Source organism: Channa argus, chromosome 12, assembly GCF_033026475.1.
Source record: "Channa argus isolate prfri chromosome 12, Channa argus male v1.0, whole genome shotgun sequence".
NCBI lineage: Eukaryota > Metazoa > Chordata > Actinopteri > Anabantiformes > Channidae > Channa > Channa argus.
In genome coordinates, this window is record NC_090208.1 from 21172592 (window position 1) to 21189898 (window position 17307).

The 17307-nt window shown below is 39.0% G+C and overlaps 2 protein-coding genes across 2 annotated transcripts; both read right to left on the reverse strand.

The window, feature by feature from the left end:
* Positions 1-2346: 2346 nt before the first annotated feature.
* b3gat3 (beta-1,3-glucuronyltransferase 3 (glucuronosyltransferase I)) lies at positions 2347-6532 on the reverse strand. The gene is made up of 8 exons (XM_067525220.1): positions 6351-6532; positions 5879-5986; positions 5485-5665; positions 5179-5362; positions 4870-5031; positions 4656-4742; positions 4133-4336; positions 2347-3975 (listed from the first exon to the last, which is right to left on the reverse strand). Exons 2-8 carry the CDS (start codon positions 5970-5972, stop codon positions 3877-3879), a joined length of 1011 nt encoding a protein of 336 aa, XP_067381321.1. The 5' UTR covers positions 5973-5986; positions 6351-6532; the 3' UTR covers positions 2347-3876.
* Positions 6533-7651: 1119 nt separating this feature from the next.
* naa40 (N-alpha-acetyltransferase 40, NatD catalytic subunit) lies at positions 7652-17168 on the reverse strand. Its single transcript, XM_067524349.1, has 8 exons — positions 16822-17168; positions 14445-14540; positions 12190-12242; positions 11892-11987; positions 11342-11500; positions 11162-11245; positions 10872-10949; positions 7652-10634 (listed from the first exon to the last, which is right to left on the reverse strand). The coding sequence occupies exons 1-8, from the start codon at positions 16825-16827 to the stop codon at positions 10487-10489; spliced, it is 720 nt and encodes a 239-aa protein (XP_067380450.1). The 5' UTR covers positions 16828-17168; the 3' UTR covers positions 7652-10486.
* Positions 17169-17307: the final 139 nt, after the last annotated feature.

Consider the following 17307-nt stretch of genomic DNA (forward strand, 5'->3'; position numbering starts at 1 on the left):
ATACACAAGCCTGCAACAAGATAGTTATGCCTGCAGATAACAAAACAGGAACAAAAAACCCAACTCACCAAACATCATACCAACCCATTCTGTTATCAGCGGCTATCAAACATTAACTTACAGAGCAGAAATCTGACTTTACTCCACTTTAACCTCAAATGTTCCACATCTTCAACATTCAAATATAAGAATAACTCACACTCATCAACCCAGCGAAAACAATGTGGCCATGTAACTGTCTGATCTACCTGAAATCTGAGGCTTCAGGTGGCCATTTTCACCTTGTGTCTGCATGAAACACATAATCATTAATGTGTCCTTATTATTTAACCCCAGTCAATACTAAACAGTAAAAATGTTATTTTTATACTTTTACACTTTTGTAATTTAGATTATTTTACTCTAACTTTTTAAAAATATGATCCGTTTTCTAATATCTGATGATGAAAGAACACTTGTACAACCTAATGGGGCATTGTTATAATATTATGTTTAGCGTAAAGTATTTATCCACTTTAATGCCATTACAATATAAAGGGGTGCAAACATATTTCTTAACCTAAATATGCTTCTGTACTTTAAGGAGCTTGTTACTGCCATAATCTTTAAGTTATTATCTTTTTATTATCTAAGTAATTCAGTGTTTCCACCTTCTGTTGGCTGAGAACATTCAAATCACGGATGTCTGATTAACATCTAGTTTGTTGCTGAACTACTTCCAGAAAACACACACTTTCAGTTTTTCAGAATTAATTCTCTAGGATCCAGCTTGGCCTTCTACATTAAATATTCACCATATCACAATGTGACAAATGTTAATTTAAAAAAAAAAAACATAATACAAAGCCCAAATGAAGAAATCCTCTGGACACCCTTTTTTCTTCAGCTATTTATTTTATATATACGACCTTGATTCAATTATAAAATTAAGAACAGATGTACCAATGTGTTAAAATGTGCTGGGACTGTAATAAGGTATTTTGCTTTCTAATAATTTCCACTAATTCATGAAAAACACTTGGCAACTCTTTATAAAATAAGCTGGTATATGCTAATCTATGGTATGTGTGGATGTTGGTTAAATGAATGGGCCTGAATGTTATCTGTTAACTGTTTGAATGGCAAACACTGTGTCTGGGTAAGACAGGGAGTGGGAGCTACTCAGAAGTGTGTGTGCATGTGTTAGGTAATTAGCTCCATGCCTTGCTTACAGTCACCTTGTATGTGTACACACATGAATACTGTGTATGTGTGTGTGTGAATCATTATTAAAGTGTGTGTGCATCTAACTCTGGGACTTCAGCTGCTTTTTACTCACCTCCTCATCCACCGCCATCTGCCAAGCCCTGTGGAAGTGTTATGTGATGAGCTGGTCTCTCACCTAACACTCGGAGGAAATGAGGACATAACAGCTGTCAGTCACTCAGTTCTGTAAAATCCTTAGCTGTGTTGAGGCTGGAGAATCCCCACCCATTGTGGATCATCGCTGATGACAGTGCCAGACCACAGGAGCAGGTTGCTATGGTCAAGGTCAAGCAGAGACAAGTTAAGATGTTTTTGATGTGGTGACACTGTAGAGATTCAGGTAGTGAGAAACCTAAAACATGGAATTAAACAGGCAGGTAAAGACGGACAAAATGCCTTGGGCTACTGAAATGTATGACCTGACACACTCAGACAGAGACAGAGAACAGGTGTGCTGCTGGTCTGGTTTCAATTAAAACACATTAAACAGAGAGTCATTCAACTTCTTCCCCAGGTCAAGTGTTTCGAAAACAAGTTGGGTCCGACTCTAAACTGTTTTACAAGATAAAAGACCATAAATACAATAAAGAGACTAACTGAGAGCAGCAAACATTTCACATGGTCACAAAAAGAAAAAATCTGATTCTGCTTGTGTGTGGAAACAGTTCTTTTCTTGTTTTAACTTGCAGTGTCAAAGTATAAAAGAGCGTTCATTTTAAAGGGCTGATTCACCCAATTTAATGTTTTATGTTTTGCTTGCCTTGTACCTCACTTGTAAGTCGCTTTGGATAAAAGCGTCTGCTAAATGACTAAATGTAAATGTAAATGTATGTAGTTTTTCAATGATGTGAGCAGCACAAACAATGATTCCGTCAACCCCATTGCCCTGAATACTTATTTCTGTTTCAGTTTGATCAGCACACATACACTCCGCCATGTTCTCACCATCCCTTCAGGAAATCATTATTGCAAAACCCAAAATATTTGAAAATTTCTGTTAGAAGAGTGAGCCTTACTCAAAAACGTATCAATGTGACTAAATCTGCACTGCTGGCAGTGTTGTTCAATAAATACAGTATGAACCCAAATGACAAATCCATGTCTTATATGATACAGGTTTATTTTCAATGCCAGGGACAGACATGACCACATTATACAACATACAGAACAATATTACAATAATAAATACATTATACACTACTAGAGAACAGACTTACAGGCACTAATTACACTTAAGCAGGCACTGGTTGTTTTTACATTATTATACAACAGTAGCTGAGGAGCACTTTTTATGTGGAGCTTACTAGGCTCTTTATTCTAAAAAGTCACGGAAGATGATTAAATGCGCTCAAGATGTTTGACTTATATTTTAATAGTGTCCTCAAACATAGTTTAGAACTTCGGCTACTATAAAATACCAAGGATTTACAGCCAAAACAAAAGGCAAATTCAAGTCTTTCATTGCTGAAATGGATGGTGTTTACTGCATAAACAATTTATATGAGCATCAGTAGTATTGTTCCTCTAGTCAGAGCATCTAAATTGATTCAATTTTTTTTTTACTTTAAAATTTTTTTTAGATTATTTGGAGTATCCGAATAAAAATGCTGGCTAAAACTACATGTGCTTTGACATGTAAAATCAGTGTGCGCTCTGGGCTTTAACAATAAAGCTGCACTGGGTGTGAAACAATTGCATCTCTGTATTTGTTATGTCTGTTGTGCAGCACAGTGTTGCTAAGATGCACCAGTGGTGTTCGTGACAGGAGTGAAACAGCATGTAACAGCAATGCAACAACTAGTTACTAGTAATTGTTCACTATTAGATGTTTTGTGGCTGCAGTTTATGTTATAATTTTTTTACTTTGGCACCATAATATCAATACCTTGCGTGCATATGCAGATATTTTGCTTGCAGACAAGTTTTATGAAGATTAGTAGTAAGCCTCTAATGACGGCAATGTTGTTTTGGACGCGTGACTAAAAATAATTTTAAGTTTCTAAATGGCTTGAAAAAAAAAAAAAGTACAGAAGGTATTTACGTAAAAATACAAGCCGTGCATGAATGAAGGGCTCTTTTGCAACTAAATCGTGGTCAGAAATTGGTCAAGAAGTTGGTTGTTGCACTGACTCAACAGAATGAATCAGCTCTCTTCAACACAAAAAGGCTAAAGCCAGGAATGATGCAGCTTTGTGAGGAATTACTTACACTGAACAATTAAACACATTAAATCCTACAACCTATGCAAATATTTAAGTCTGTATTAAGATGCATTCCTCCATTACTCCAGCTTTAACCTGACATGTCCTGGTGGTGTAACAGCATGCCTCTACAAAATTTGAATTTGGCGCCATCATCAGGCAAGTCCTCATCCCCTGTTGGTGATGATGCCTAGTTCACCGAAACTGAAGATAACCCTGTTACATTCATTAACATACAGTCAGCACAGTTGTAACAACACTAACTTAACATATACATAGGTACATTGAATACCTGACACAAAAATGGCCAGTTAAAGGTAAATGTGAATTCAAACAAGTCTTCCTTCAGTTTTACAATATTTACAACTTAGAGTTTCATATGCAGCATTTAACAGCACAGTATGCTTTGCACTGTTTGTGTGTGTGTTCCTCAGACCTCCACCCCAGGGTCTGAACCCATTCCCTGAGCCTGCAGAGCTTCCTCTCTCTTCATCTTCGGTTTCTCAGTCCGCGTGTGCCACACAAGCACCTACAAAACACACACACAGAAACACACAATAAACGGATGGAAGATTTTGCTTAAAGGTCTACAGCAGCCAGCCAGTCTGTAGATAATGCTTTGTGGAAAAGGGATCAAACATTTCATTTCCATCCCCAAAATTTAAAAAACTCTTTGTCACTCATACTTTGGAGCAGTTATCCGCTTTGGGCTCCAGTTCATCCATGGTGACCAGCCCCTGAAGAAAACTACTTTCTAGGAAACCCATCGGTGCCTCTCCATCGAAACAAGCCTCTGGATTGGTCAACACCAGTTTCAGGGACACAGCAAAACCAGCCATGTCCATTGGAAAGGGACGACTGGGACGCCAGCCAGTATGGAAGCGAACCACCTTAGAAGAACAGACAAATACACAAACAAGAATTTGGCTTTGGTAACCACACAGGTGAAGTGGCTCTGAAACTGTTGACTTCATCAGACAACAAAGATATTTTAAAGTGGTGCACTGAACAGCAGTCAGAGAAAAGTTCCAATTTCGTTCTGTCACCATTTTGTTACAAATGTAGTTGGGCCAAAGGTAGACTTGGCACAGCTTCTCTCATTTTACACAAAATTAGACAAACATTTTAATCGAATTTCCAAAGTTTACTCATTGTAAAGAAGCCCAATCTTAATCTTCCACAAACCAAAACCAAAACAACGTCACCCACCTTTCCTCCTTCAACTACAGGCCTCTCATATTTCATCCCTCCAACCAGCCCCACCGGCCAGACTGATACTCGCTGTGTACTCCTCATCTGAGACGATGAGAAAGCAACGTCAAAAATTCAATTTTGGGACATTTATACACACACTTTCACAGCTGTGAACATCACTGGTATGAAAGATTATACACATGAAGACATGCACACTCCCAACACCCACCTCTTCAAATATCTGCAGGCTATATGTGTTATCATCATCAGCAAAATAAACCACTCCCTGCTGGTCATCCCCTCCTGGCTGAGCTCTTCTGTCCTCTCTGAGCCAACGTAGACCTTCATTCCTCTGCTCGACTCCACGAGGCTTTAGCCAGCTGGGATCACCCTGGTGTGGAGAATGAGCATTCATACTGAAATATTAAGCACATACTTTTGTTCATATTGAAATGATAAAATAATACTGAATACTTAAGGCAAGAATTTTTTTAAATAGTTTTTTTTAAAGATTTTTTTTTTGTGTGTCTCCATTCACCTCCTGTAGTTTGCGGTCCTTGGAGGTGGGCATGTGTAGGTGTGTGTATGTTAGGCCGCTTTTAACCAGGAGGTCAGTCACCAGTTGCGTCTTATGGGGACAGTCCTCAACCACAATCCAGTGGAGCTGAGGAACATGAAGGAACGTCTGGGACAAACGAGTCAGGTCGGCCTTCTGCACTAGCCTAGACAGGGACAGAAACAAAAATCAGAGGAACAGTGTATGTGAGGAAGAGAGAGAGACAGTAATCAAGAAGGGAGAAGATGAGAAAGGTAAGTGAGCGAGGAATGAAGTAAGGAAAACTACCTTGCATATGTTGGGGTGATGACAAAGATGGTAGGCAGCAAGGGCTTAGCTTGCTGTCGGTTGGGTGGCTTGGTGGCCTCTAACTTCTTTATCTGCTCCTGAAGATGGTGCAGTTCCCCTCGGAGCCGAGATATGGTGCGGTCTTTAGGCATGTCGTGCTCTGTGCAGTCGCAGCGCTGACCTTTGGACGTAAACCAGACAAAAGCAGCTTTTAGATAATTGGTTTTGTGTCTTTCAACCTGTCCGTCACATCAGTCATCAATTTTACACAATCATATGGACTATTTTGTTACTTAAAAAGCTTAAAGTATATGTACACACTCTTATATACTGATTGAATTACATTTCATAGACACTACTTATTAAAGTGCTGGTTATGGATCAAGTCACTTACCAAGCTGCATCAGTGCATAGATGAGGCCTAGGAGGGAGACCATGAAGTAGAGTACAAACACAGTCTTCAGCTTTAGCTTCATCCTCATTGCCATGGTACTCTGACTTGCTGAAAGAGTAATAATATGACATGGAAATTACAAAGTATTACTCTCTCACCATGTTTGGTCTCTTTGTCTCAAGACTTTGAAGACAGTAACGGTGCATTAGTATTAAAATAGTTTTAACATTAGTAGTAAAATTCGTCACATTTCTGTTTCACAACAGGCACTCTACATTTGGCCAACAAACTACAAAGTCTGCAAAATCAGCCTTTTCTGGGATAAACAGTAAAACGTTAAAGCTAAATATGGGTTGGTCTACGCTATTTCTATGAAGCTCGATCAATATGAATATGCATTTGCTGATAAATCAGTGTTAGCTGAAATTAGATTTAGCATAAAATAGGCCCGTTATCATTCCCATGAACTTACCAGTGGGAGGAAATCATGGAAGATAGGAGCCGAATCTTAGGACCTTAACGGTTCATGTCATCTTGGACAGATGTAGGCAAAGGCACATCAGTGCATCTGAACATGCATTCATTCGGCTTGGCTAGGACATTTTTGCAGCAATGTACCAACAACTTCCGGTCTTAGCGCGACAAAATAAGGAGTCCTCCCCGGCACGTGCACAATAATAGATAGTTCCACATGAATCCAGCTCATTCGCAAGCTTAGCAGAAATGCTGGTTAGTATTGATGTACACATACACTGATGAGCTACAACATTACCACTACTTGATGGTTTTATTTAAAAATATTACATGTTTAGCAAATGCTACTGTATTACAATGTAACTAACCGTCAACACATGAAGTGGTTAAAATTGCTTCACCTTTACAGCAATAATTGTATCTTATGTTTTATCAACTACTGTACATATTTTGCCATAATTAGCATAATCAGTATTGTTAAAATACATTTTCCTTTACGTTTTCCTAAGTAAAATAATTATTTTTAATGAAGAACTTTAAAAAACTTTTTCAATACTTGCACTTTTGCTTGAATACTGTGGGTGTATATTTTACGATCTCTGCATGCAGTGTATCACATTTTGCTGCATAAACGGCTGTGTAGCTGCTGACCCTGGTCCACTAGTGTTGCTGTGACTGATCAGGGGATATCAAAATGTTAGTATATATTATATAAAATATACATACAAGTGATTTATTTATATAAAATATAGCCAATCACCATGCAAGAAAGATTTAGATTTAAGTGCATAGGGAGGTGTGGAAGAGTTTTTTTTTAATATGCAGTGTGCAGATCATATTTTATTGTTAAAATTCCCCTTTCAAGAAAAAAAAGGTTTCTACAGCACGTGTTTAGTCTTTTGAAAACAAAAATGAAATCCTCACAGACGACAAACAAAAAGGCATATCTTGAAAAGTTAACAACCTTCCTTTATTTGTAACATACAAATAAAACACTAACAATGCAGAATGATTTAGTTTTCCCTTTCATTATTGTTTATGAACAGGACTGTAACACTCTCAAACATGGGAGTTCAACATGTTGTTTTTTGTTTTGTTTTACCTGTAAAAGGCCAAGATATGAAAACGATAAATCCACCACAGCTTTACACAAACACACACACAGTGTAAAGCTGTGGTGGATCTAAAATATATATATATATAATATATGAGCTGTTTTTTTTTAAACAACACACAGATAAAAGACAAAAAGACGGATCTGTGATTTTGTGAGGGTATGTATCAATTTTCTAAAAATAAAAAGGTACTCAGCAACTTTAAAATAAAATGGTTATGGTTAGACTCATTTGCCAAAGAGCAGTTTTTCTTTAAACACCGCCCACCTGTCTGGATTGAATGTAACAACTGAGAACTAGGGTCGGTTCTGTTTGTGTCGTATCATAAAATCACCTCTTGAAAAGGAGTGTATTACCTTTCTAATTGTGTTAAAAATATGGATTTGTAGACATTTGTCTCTTAAATACTATGGTATGACACAAAACACTGACTCAAGGTCCAGCCGCCACTAAACTAGCAACATGGTCTGTTAAGTGAAACACATGAGGTTTGATTATGCTTGATTAACCTGAGAGAGACTGTCAGTCGGTTGATATTCTGCCATCCTGTACAACATCCTCTTTTTATTGTAAGTTATGCAGTACAACAACAACAAAAAATACTGTACTTATCAGAAGTCAGCCTAGAGATACAAACAAACAATATGCAGTTGGATTGTTTTTGTTGTTCAGGATCAGAGTTCAAACAAATGTGAAACACCAATGTGTCAACTCCAGGTACTAAATATTTTGTTTGTGTATTTGTGGGTGTACCTAATCAGGAAACAACCAGAACCTTTCACCCCAGGATCTGGGTTTAGCTTTTTCTTTAAAAAAAAAAAAAATTTTAGTCTTTAGGTGGTTCTAAGAGTTTTATCTACTTCACATTTCAATCTCCCCTTTTTCACACACTTGATCAGACTTCATCCTCTTTTTAAAGCGTACCAAGTTCAGGCCCTCTCAGCAACATTACAAAGAGGAATTCTTGCATCCACTGTAGTGTAAAGAAATATCTTTTCACTCACTCCAGCCCACACAAAGTCCGTACAAACTGACTACAGTCCTGGAATTAAAAGGTTTTATGGTGGTTCCTAGATAGGGCCTCTAACCCAGCAGACTAGCACTCGAACCTGTCTAAAAATACCCTGAAGGTCTTGTAAACAGATATGGAATCAACAAGGTCAGCGTTGTTACAGCAGCCTTTCTAGTTTGATGAGTAATGTCTCTAAAATCCTCAGTGGAACTTCTACAGGCATCTTGGCAGTAAGTATTCAGAGGCAGGAGATGTCCAACTTCATGGAGTCTTAACAATACTGACTTTGTGCTAAGCAGCTTTTTACACAATCTTAGTCCTACAATGCATTTGAGAAATTTGTGAAATGAAGTACTGCTGTAAGACCCTTATGAGGGTTTCAGATACAAGCTGAAACAGTGCAGCTCAAGTTCAAAAGCAGCATCGCTATTGTCTAATCCTGATTTGAAAAACTAAAATCTGTTAAACATATTCCAATTGTCATGCAAGCTAAAGATGGTAGACTGGGAAAACTAGCTACAACAGAGGGGAAGAATTACGACGACCATAAAAACACCTATCATCCATCCTTCCTCCCAGTTAATAGCATTCAACAACTTTGTACAATCATACAATCAAGTGGGGACTTAACTGATCCTCACCAATGTTTCACCCATATGATTTAATCATGCTTTCGAAAAAAAGATAAGAAAAAGGAGATGGTGGTTTCAGTCATTTTTAAATACAGCTAAGAGTAGCATTAACATCAACTTATTTATCATCAGTACCTCTTGGAAATGAAGTGCACAAAGATGCAGACAGGAGTAATGAGATGATACAAAGATGATTAAATGAGTGATATAAATCCATTTGCAGCCTATGATTGGAGACACAAAGAAAAGGTGGAGGTGGATGCGCTGACGCATTGGAAAATTCAGTAGGTAAATTTCTCATTTGTATCTGCTTTCACAGAAACAGGACAAAATAAATGTCAGGAGGGGAAGTTTAAAGATAGCCAAGTAGGCTAATGCATTTACAGAGAACCAGAAAGCAGTGTCATGTAACTGATTAGGAAATGTGGCAGGGAATTTAAGCAAGTTTAACAACTGAATGAAGTGTCTGCAGATTTACAAAACCAGATGAGAAATTAAAGATTTCCTTTCCTCATCTCAGTGGCAGAAAAGAGAATGCATAATAAAAAAGGCAACCTTGGATGTTTTGTCTTATGAGTTATGGAAACACAAGAGCAGGGGGAAATATCTTTACATTTAGGCATCAGCTGAATAGAGATGATGGGTAGTACTAAAGATAAACAATATTCATGTAACAGAAGTATCAGGGGCAAATGTGGTTTAAAACGCTGCAGTGCTTTTGTTACAAAATAACTTACAAGCCATATGTGCATATAACCTATGTTATAACTGAAAATGTTACAGTGCAGCAGGACATCTCAGAATGTTTAAAAGGGACCGAAACTTGAGTACTTGAAGCCTAATCCTGGGACAGTAAAAGAGCCAGTAGTCTCAGTTTGAGGTCTGAGGAAGTCTGCATTACAGAAGGTGACGACAGTCAATTAAGATGAATTTACAACTTTAAAGTTTTTATAATACAGCCTAGGGCTAATAACCCATTTTAGGTCCCAAACTACGGTTTAAGAAGTGCTGCGGAATGATTTGATACAGTACAGCACATTAGGAGATGAAAGCAGGATGGGATGAGGTTGAATGTGGTGGTAGATAACGCCTTAGCTTTTCCTTGACTGGGAACTACTAATAGTCATTAAGTGGCAAAAGAGTATAAGTAAAGGCTTGGACACTTAACCAAGACGTTGAAAAACAAAAATCAGGAGCCACGTGTTAACGCTCACACTGCATACTGCCTTTGTAGCAGGCACACACACGCACACAAACATAAAACTCAATCCATAATGCGACATCACTATCTTTAGCCAGGTATTCCACTGTTGGCTCATTTTTGACTGCTCGTAGAATAGCAGACAGATCGAGCTTTCGCACACAACCAGCTGCATCAGTGGCAGCATCCCCCACAGTGCCCACCCCCATGGGTGTGCCCCGCCGACGCCTCGCCGTGCTTGGTCCGGCGGCTGAGGATCTCATAGGAGCAGTCGTCGCCGCAGCAACCAGACATACTCGGCGAAGTCTCATCAATCTCAAATCTAGAGCCATGAAGAGAGATTTGTTAATCAACAATGATGAAGGGGAGCAGGTAATAAGAAGGAAATGATCTTGGACATGTGGACATGCACGCAGATGTGATTGTCTTCTGCTTAATTAGCCATTAAACTTATACCCTTGAGTCTAGGTATATCATCAGGGTAGATGTTCTTGTCTCAATAGCTGGTATTTACAGTAGCTGATGCTCATACCAATTTTATTCCTTCTACTGTACTCACTGTAAAGCTTCTCTGAAGAACTGATAAGCGCCATGGTTGTGTTTGAAAACTGTCAACATCACTTTCTTCATCTGTGTACTAGGGGAAAAAAAACACACACACAAACGTATTAGTTGGTTATAACTGACGCATTTGTTTCCCTATAAAAACATTCACTAAGTGAATGTTAAATTGTTTATTTCTTTATTAACATATCTTATAGAAATATAAGATATATGGAAATATGGCCACCCTCGTCATATAAATGTGAATTTCTCTCAGTCATGCAGTCACAGAACTGTAGCCTTTACCTGTTAGCAATGAGCTGTAGAATCTGGATGAGGAATTTGCCGAGTCCTTTCCTTCGCACTCTGCTCTCCAACTGTACCTCATAGCTGCAGAGTCATGACAAGAGGTCAAAATCACGGAGGAAACACTAAAAACAGAAATTACTGATTTCTTGGAAAATCTACAAACTTTTGCATCCCTACCAATATAAAACCTCCTCCCCACACTCCACATCAAACCGGAAGTGTGAGAAGGCCACAGGGGCTGAGTCAGCATCGCGGGCCAGCAGGTACCATGCCCTCTCGTCATTCATCTCGTCCCGCTTCTCCCTCTCCTTCCACCCCCACTCACTCTGCTCATACCTACAAGCAGACACAAAATGGGTCAACCCAAAAGTAACCTGACATGCTTAATTTACCTTTGCATTCCTTCATCACCTGGCTGCCCTTGCCACTCAGGGAGGACCTGTTTTCTAACGGGAACAAATTAAAGTTTCCGCTGACTGAGTGCAATTTGCCAAATTGAACACGACTCAAACTTTTGCAAAGCGAGAAAACTGCTCTCATTACTCTGCCTTTTATCTTAAATCTGTCAGCATCACCTTGGCTCTCCTTTCCACATTCTCCTCAGCATCGGAGGTCTAATTCATACATCTTACCCTGTCACTGTTGGATTTCACAAAGAATTTTTGGCGTAATTTGTTCTACCTACCACACCGTCAACAATAAGACCAGAACAGAACGGATTTCTTACAGTGTCTGCATGTTGGCTCTAGTGAGTTCAAAGGCCCACTCCACAGACAGCGGGTTGAGGGAGGTCACTCTCTTACACTCGATCTGCAGGTTTAGCCTGGACAGGAGGACAAGTTAAGGGAGTTAAAAACATCAAAGATGTGTGTTATGGGGCTGTGTCTGCACTATTAAAGTGCAAGAAAGAGGGTAAGAAATGCCACCAGCGGACCAGATTACTCTTCTGTGCACTTCTGGCAACAAGTATGTATTTCATGGTCATAGTAAGGAAGTACTTTGTAGGCATATAAAACAATGCGTACCCATTTCTGTCGTACTTTTTGAAAGCTGGGAAGGCAGCCAGAGGGTCATCCAGCTGTGAAAATGAGCAAAATTAGCTTTCAAAACACAAAATTTGCAGCAGTGTTTTCCCATTCTAACAACAAATCTTAAAAAACAAAACTACTAGGGACCAGGAACCTTTTCGAAGGAGTTTGTTCCTCTACCTGCATTCCACTGGAGGAACCAGGGTCTAAATTAAGTTTGAGTTGTAGTTCTAGCTTGTGAAAAAGTCCTTTGTCTGGAGTAGTACTTTCTACAGCTCCAGGAATTATTGAGGCCGTTGCATCAGTCGGCCTAATTTTGTAGTCCACTGATTTGGCATTAAATTGGGGTTTTTCACTATTTTCTGACAAAAGCATTAAATAGAGAAATATCTGATATCTCTCACAAAGACTGGACAGTAAAACTGATCATCCCTCAGGCTCAGCTACAGACTCTGAAGCCTCAATAGTGAAATGAGGCTCATGCAGGCTGAAAAATTACATGGGGGCATGTGGGTAGCACAAACATTCCAGCTCCACCGTCTTCAGTTTATAGAACTCTACAATTGCATGACTGACTTCACTAAAAATGTTAATCAAATTATCGGCATGTTTGTTAAACAGAATTCTACAACCAGGGGTGCCTAGGAATCTGACTTTTAAAAATCCCACTAGGCCCCCAAAACATTGCATTACATTAAACAAAAGCTTTTGTCCATATAGAACACTTTAAACACATTATGTTAATGTTTAATTGCAATTTGTTTTAATCCTTTAAAATAATAAAGAAAAAATATATAATTGCCCAGCGATAGCACACATAAATACTAATTAGCCAATTAAAAACATCTGCAGAAACAACATACATCACATTTTGTGTCTTCCACATGGACCACTGGGGCTGTTTACAGGTTAACATCTTCTTCAATTATTTATGTACTTCTTGAATTCTTCTTGTACTACTTTCAGGGAAATTGTGAGAGCAGGATTTTCTAGAGATGTGCTTGCAGGAAACTTTTTCCCCAAGTTTCCTGCTACTGCAATCCAGTCTGACCTTCCTTAGGGTTGAAATAAACATAATGCTGTAACAGATTCTACAAAATATTACAAGAAAAAGGAGATCCGTGACAACATTTCCGTTTTATTCAGATATTTTGCTATATATATATATATATATGAGAGAGAAAGATCTATGCTTGAATTGATAAAAGAATAAAACACATGATATCCCTACTTTTGAATGAGCCATTCCCAATAATAAATGTTAACAACAGTCATTTCAAACAAATGCTTTTGCATAGTGGCTCTGTGACCCTCCCATTCATTCATAGATCTTTGTCATTTTAACACCAAGTAGAACCTATCAAAATCAGGTTTTTCACCATTCAGTAGAGCAGTGAATGCCCCATTTATTCATTTGAAACAATCGTCCAACTCAGGAGTCAATACTGTTTGCAACAGCACAAGCAAAAATAAATGTGACTTTGGGAGAATTTTTGGCATTCCTTCTCTGCTGGCACATCAACAGTAGATTGAGGCAGACGAGAAAATGGCATGAGACACAAAGTCCCCCGTTTTGGGACATAGTGGCATAGACAAGAAACAAGCCAGGACGGGCCTGTTAAGAGCTTGTTGATGATGAAAGCTTTTTTTTCTATTTTTTTTTTTTTTTATTTGTCCTCCAGTCGGGGTTAACAAAGCTCCTTCACACCTCCACGCTGCAGGAGCCTCTATGTGTTCTACTTGATAATGAGGATTTAATAATTATTATTAATAATGCATAAAGAAACATATGGAACTGGTTTGGCTTTTGCATATCAATTACAAGTGCAGTTAGGGGCAAGGAGGGTATCTCAAGATTATATGGAACTATGTTTGCAATTGTAATGATTAAAAAACAAACAAAGAAATCACAATGGCACTTTTAAATGCTATGGTTGATGCCATTTGAATCCTGGGGAAAGTCTGAAACAGTGTGTAAAAACGGCCAAGTGGTGGGTTCCTTTATATGAAGCACTTACAAAACACAAAGGGTGCATTTATTTTTAATATCAATGCAATGCCATTATCAACTGCCAGAGCTACCCAACCAGAATTTCTTTCATTTTACTGCGGTCAGCAAGACAGCAAGACTAACAGCTCAACAAGATAATGTGAGAGGCGAAAACAATCAACCAACAATTTAAAATAATCTCCAATTCCAAACACAAGGTTTGCTAAGCATACTCTGGGCTAATGACAGCAGCTTTACTTACCTTATTGGCTGCATCCACCTTGGCACAGACAGCATCCATAGCTGCCCTCTCCTCCAGCCGTCGAGCTTTCTTCTCCTTTGCTCTGTTTGACTTCCTCTAGACACAGAACATAAGAGAGAGATATGAGCAGTAGGAGACATGCATAAGAGAAAAGTAAGCATGGATGAAGACAGATAAGTGTGTAAGTCAAGAAGAATAAATGGAGACAGGACAAATGATGACAGGACAGAAAAAAAGGAACAATGGAGGAAAAAAATCAAATGGACAGGAGAAGAGGCATTACTCCCTATCCCAATGCTCTCACTGACAGAACACTAATTATATCTGTGTGGTTTAAAGAAAAAACACCCTGTGTGTGCAGACTTGAATAAAATATAATCAGGTATGTCATTCTTACATTAATCCTGATTCAGAAATGTTAGCAAGCATGAGAAGAAGTGCAATAGTCTTGATTTTTTGAAAATCCATTACTTTTTCAGTCATTAATCCATCCCTTCCTCTATTTCCTATAATCAATTATACATTCAAAGACATCCTTTCAATCTGGGTATCAAATGTGGGGCTGCAAGTATAATTTATTAATCACCAGTTCCAGGTATGATCAGATTCTTTATTGTGCCTTTAGCTGAGTCGATTTGATGACATTGGAATCTCAGTACTTTTGGTACAATAGCCTAATGAATAGGTAGGTAAGAAAACTCCATCTAAACTCTGATGACAAAAATCAAAGAACTGACCCCAGGTCCAAAACTTTAACTATTGTGAAGTTACCAAGATGTCAAATCTAATTTAGCTGCTGTGTCTTCGTGCATGTTCAGACCCCAATTGCAGCTGCACATCAGCATTACAACAGACTGAATGGCACAATAGCAGAGCAGACCCCACCTGTAGTAGTTACACTTCATTACACAAGTGTTTATCTTTTATTATCATTAGAAACAAGATCACTGCCACAAAGAACAATGGTAAGGTTAAATAGAGTAGTAATTGTCATATCAATAGCTTTAATAACCACAGTTTGTCTCTGCCGTGTGAAACTGTGCAGTGTTTATATTGCCAATGTTGCATAATCGCTCTCAGAGAGGGATTAGAGTATTGAAAAAATTCTCAGAGACTATTTTAGCCTGCTCCCTGGCTTGATGTCCAATGCTGGTATCAGCAGTGGTGCAGCCATAATTCACATGAATCACTCTGACTGTATCTTTTCTTTGCAACACACTTTAACAGCATCTAGAAGTGTGTTGGTTACAACAGATGGAGCCTGTTAATTTGAAGGTTTTCTGCTGGTAAAAGGAAACAACACATGACAGAAAAATACAGCATGACTACAAACCAGACAAGATGCATCATGATATGGGTGGCTTACCACGTTTGATAAACTACTTCCTGGGGAAACTCCCACAGAAAGATTAGCTCCTATTAGTTTATGAATTAATGAGTTAACACTGACATTTGACAGACTGCCTGATCGTTAATGGAAAATAAAGAGCAGCAGCAGCAGCCTATTCTGCTAGTGTAACATTTTGTGATACTCGGGTTTGGCAAGTTCCATTTATTTGCAACAGGTTATGTTTTTCGGGAAACAATTACAGAACAGAGTGGTGCACTGATGCTTCACAAATAAAAAAGAAATGATACACGACAAATTAGTTACATATTTTCACCAGATCAAGACCTAAACAGCAGAGGTAACAAATAATGAGAAGGAATGCGGTGTATTGCCAACTTCAGACCACAGCATTAATTCTGTACCAAGCACAGAGACGCTGCAGACTGAACTGGGACTGTGGAAACACGTGGACTGGTTTATCTGGACGCAAAGTGGAGGATAAACTCAAGCCTGCCTACTAAGAGTAGCTCAAGTCCGAGAAACGAGTTCACGAGTATATAAAATCACACCCAACACGCCTCTAACCAGATCGGCTAATACATCACACTCTGGCTTGTTTGTGAATATGCACATACACACAAGTGATTAGCATGAATTGCTAGCAAAGCGCTCGTCATTAACATGGGATTCCTAAGTAGCACCGCTAGCAGGCTAACAATGTCACAGCCCCATTCAGGAGAAGTTAACCGTGCACAGCGGCAAGGAACGTGGAGTAATATTGCTTAAAATACCATATAAGGTTAGGCTAACATTATAGTGCTACTCCGGCTATCGGGGGGCAGCTAATCGGCTGAAGCAGCAAGATAAACCCCGCTGGCAAAGAACACCTTTAGCACCATCCATCCACCATGGTCTCTCTCTCTATTCTATCCCTCCTTCCTCCTTTCTTTCCCTCCTCTCAGCAGCACGCATTCATGAGCCTAATCATCCACCATTCATTACACCACCTCGCTCAGAGACGTTTAAGCAAAACCGATAAAAACTCACCCCCATCTTGCAGCTGTGTCTTATCGATCCCCCTTGAGCAACACACCTCTATTGTCCCTGTGCTGTACTGTACAGACAGAGAAAGGGGGCCAGATTAATATGACAATGATAGATAGCTGCTAACAAGGCTAGCTTGCTAAGGCGCCGACCGATGGCTACGAGAGAAGCAGCGGCCAAGCGCAAATTTGCCTAAAATGTCAATGAAAACGGAGCTGTTTTATTTCTCTTAAAGTCGGATTGGCGCCAAGAGAGCGGGCTGAATTTATTACAGGTCCCTGCTTCCTTGCCCTTTTCTTTCCTCTTCTCTCCGTCGCGTCCAACTGCGGTGCGTTCACTGGCTGCTCATGAGGTCTGACATCTGAAACTCTTTACTTACAAGTGGCCTCAAACGAATTTGAAGGATAGGGTCACATTTTCTTTTAGTCTATACTAACCATCGGTAAGGGTACAGACAGAGGTGGTAAGTAACTTTTCTAAAGTCCAATT

Excerpts from the sequence above, each read along its gene's own strand:
- b3gat3 (XM_067525220.1), bottom strand. The coding sequence starts at position 5,972 with ATGGCAATGAGGATGAAGCTAAAGCTGAAGACTGTGTTTGTACTCTAC. Across the intron at positions 4,337-4,655 it reads CTGTAGTTGAAGGAGGAAAG|GTGGTTCGCTTCCATACTGG; the intron begins GTGGGTGACGTT and ends TGTTCTTCTAAG. Across the intron at positions 3,976-4,132 it reads AAGCGGATAACTGCTCCAAA|GTGCTTGTGTGGCACACGCG; the intron begins GTATGAGTGACA and ends TGTGTTTTGTAG.
- naa40 (XM_067524349.1), bottom strand. Across the intron at positions 10,950-11,161 it reads CTACAGCTCATTGCTAACAG|TACACAGATGAAGAAAGTGA; the intron begins GTAAAGGCTACA and ends TTTTTCCCCTAG. Across the intron at positions 10,635-10,871 it reads TTCTTCAGAGAAGCTTTACA|ATTTGAGATTGATGAGACTT; the intron begins GTGAGTACAGTA and ends TCATGGCTCTAG.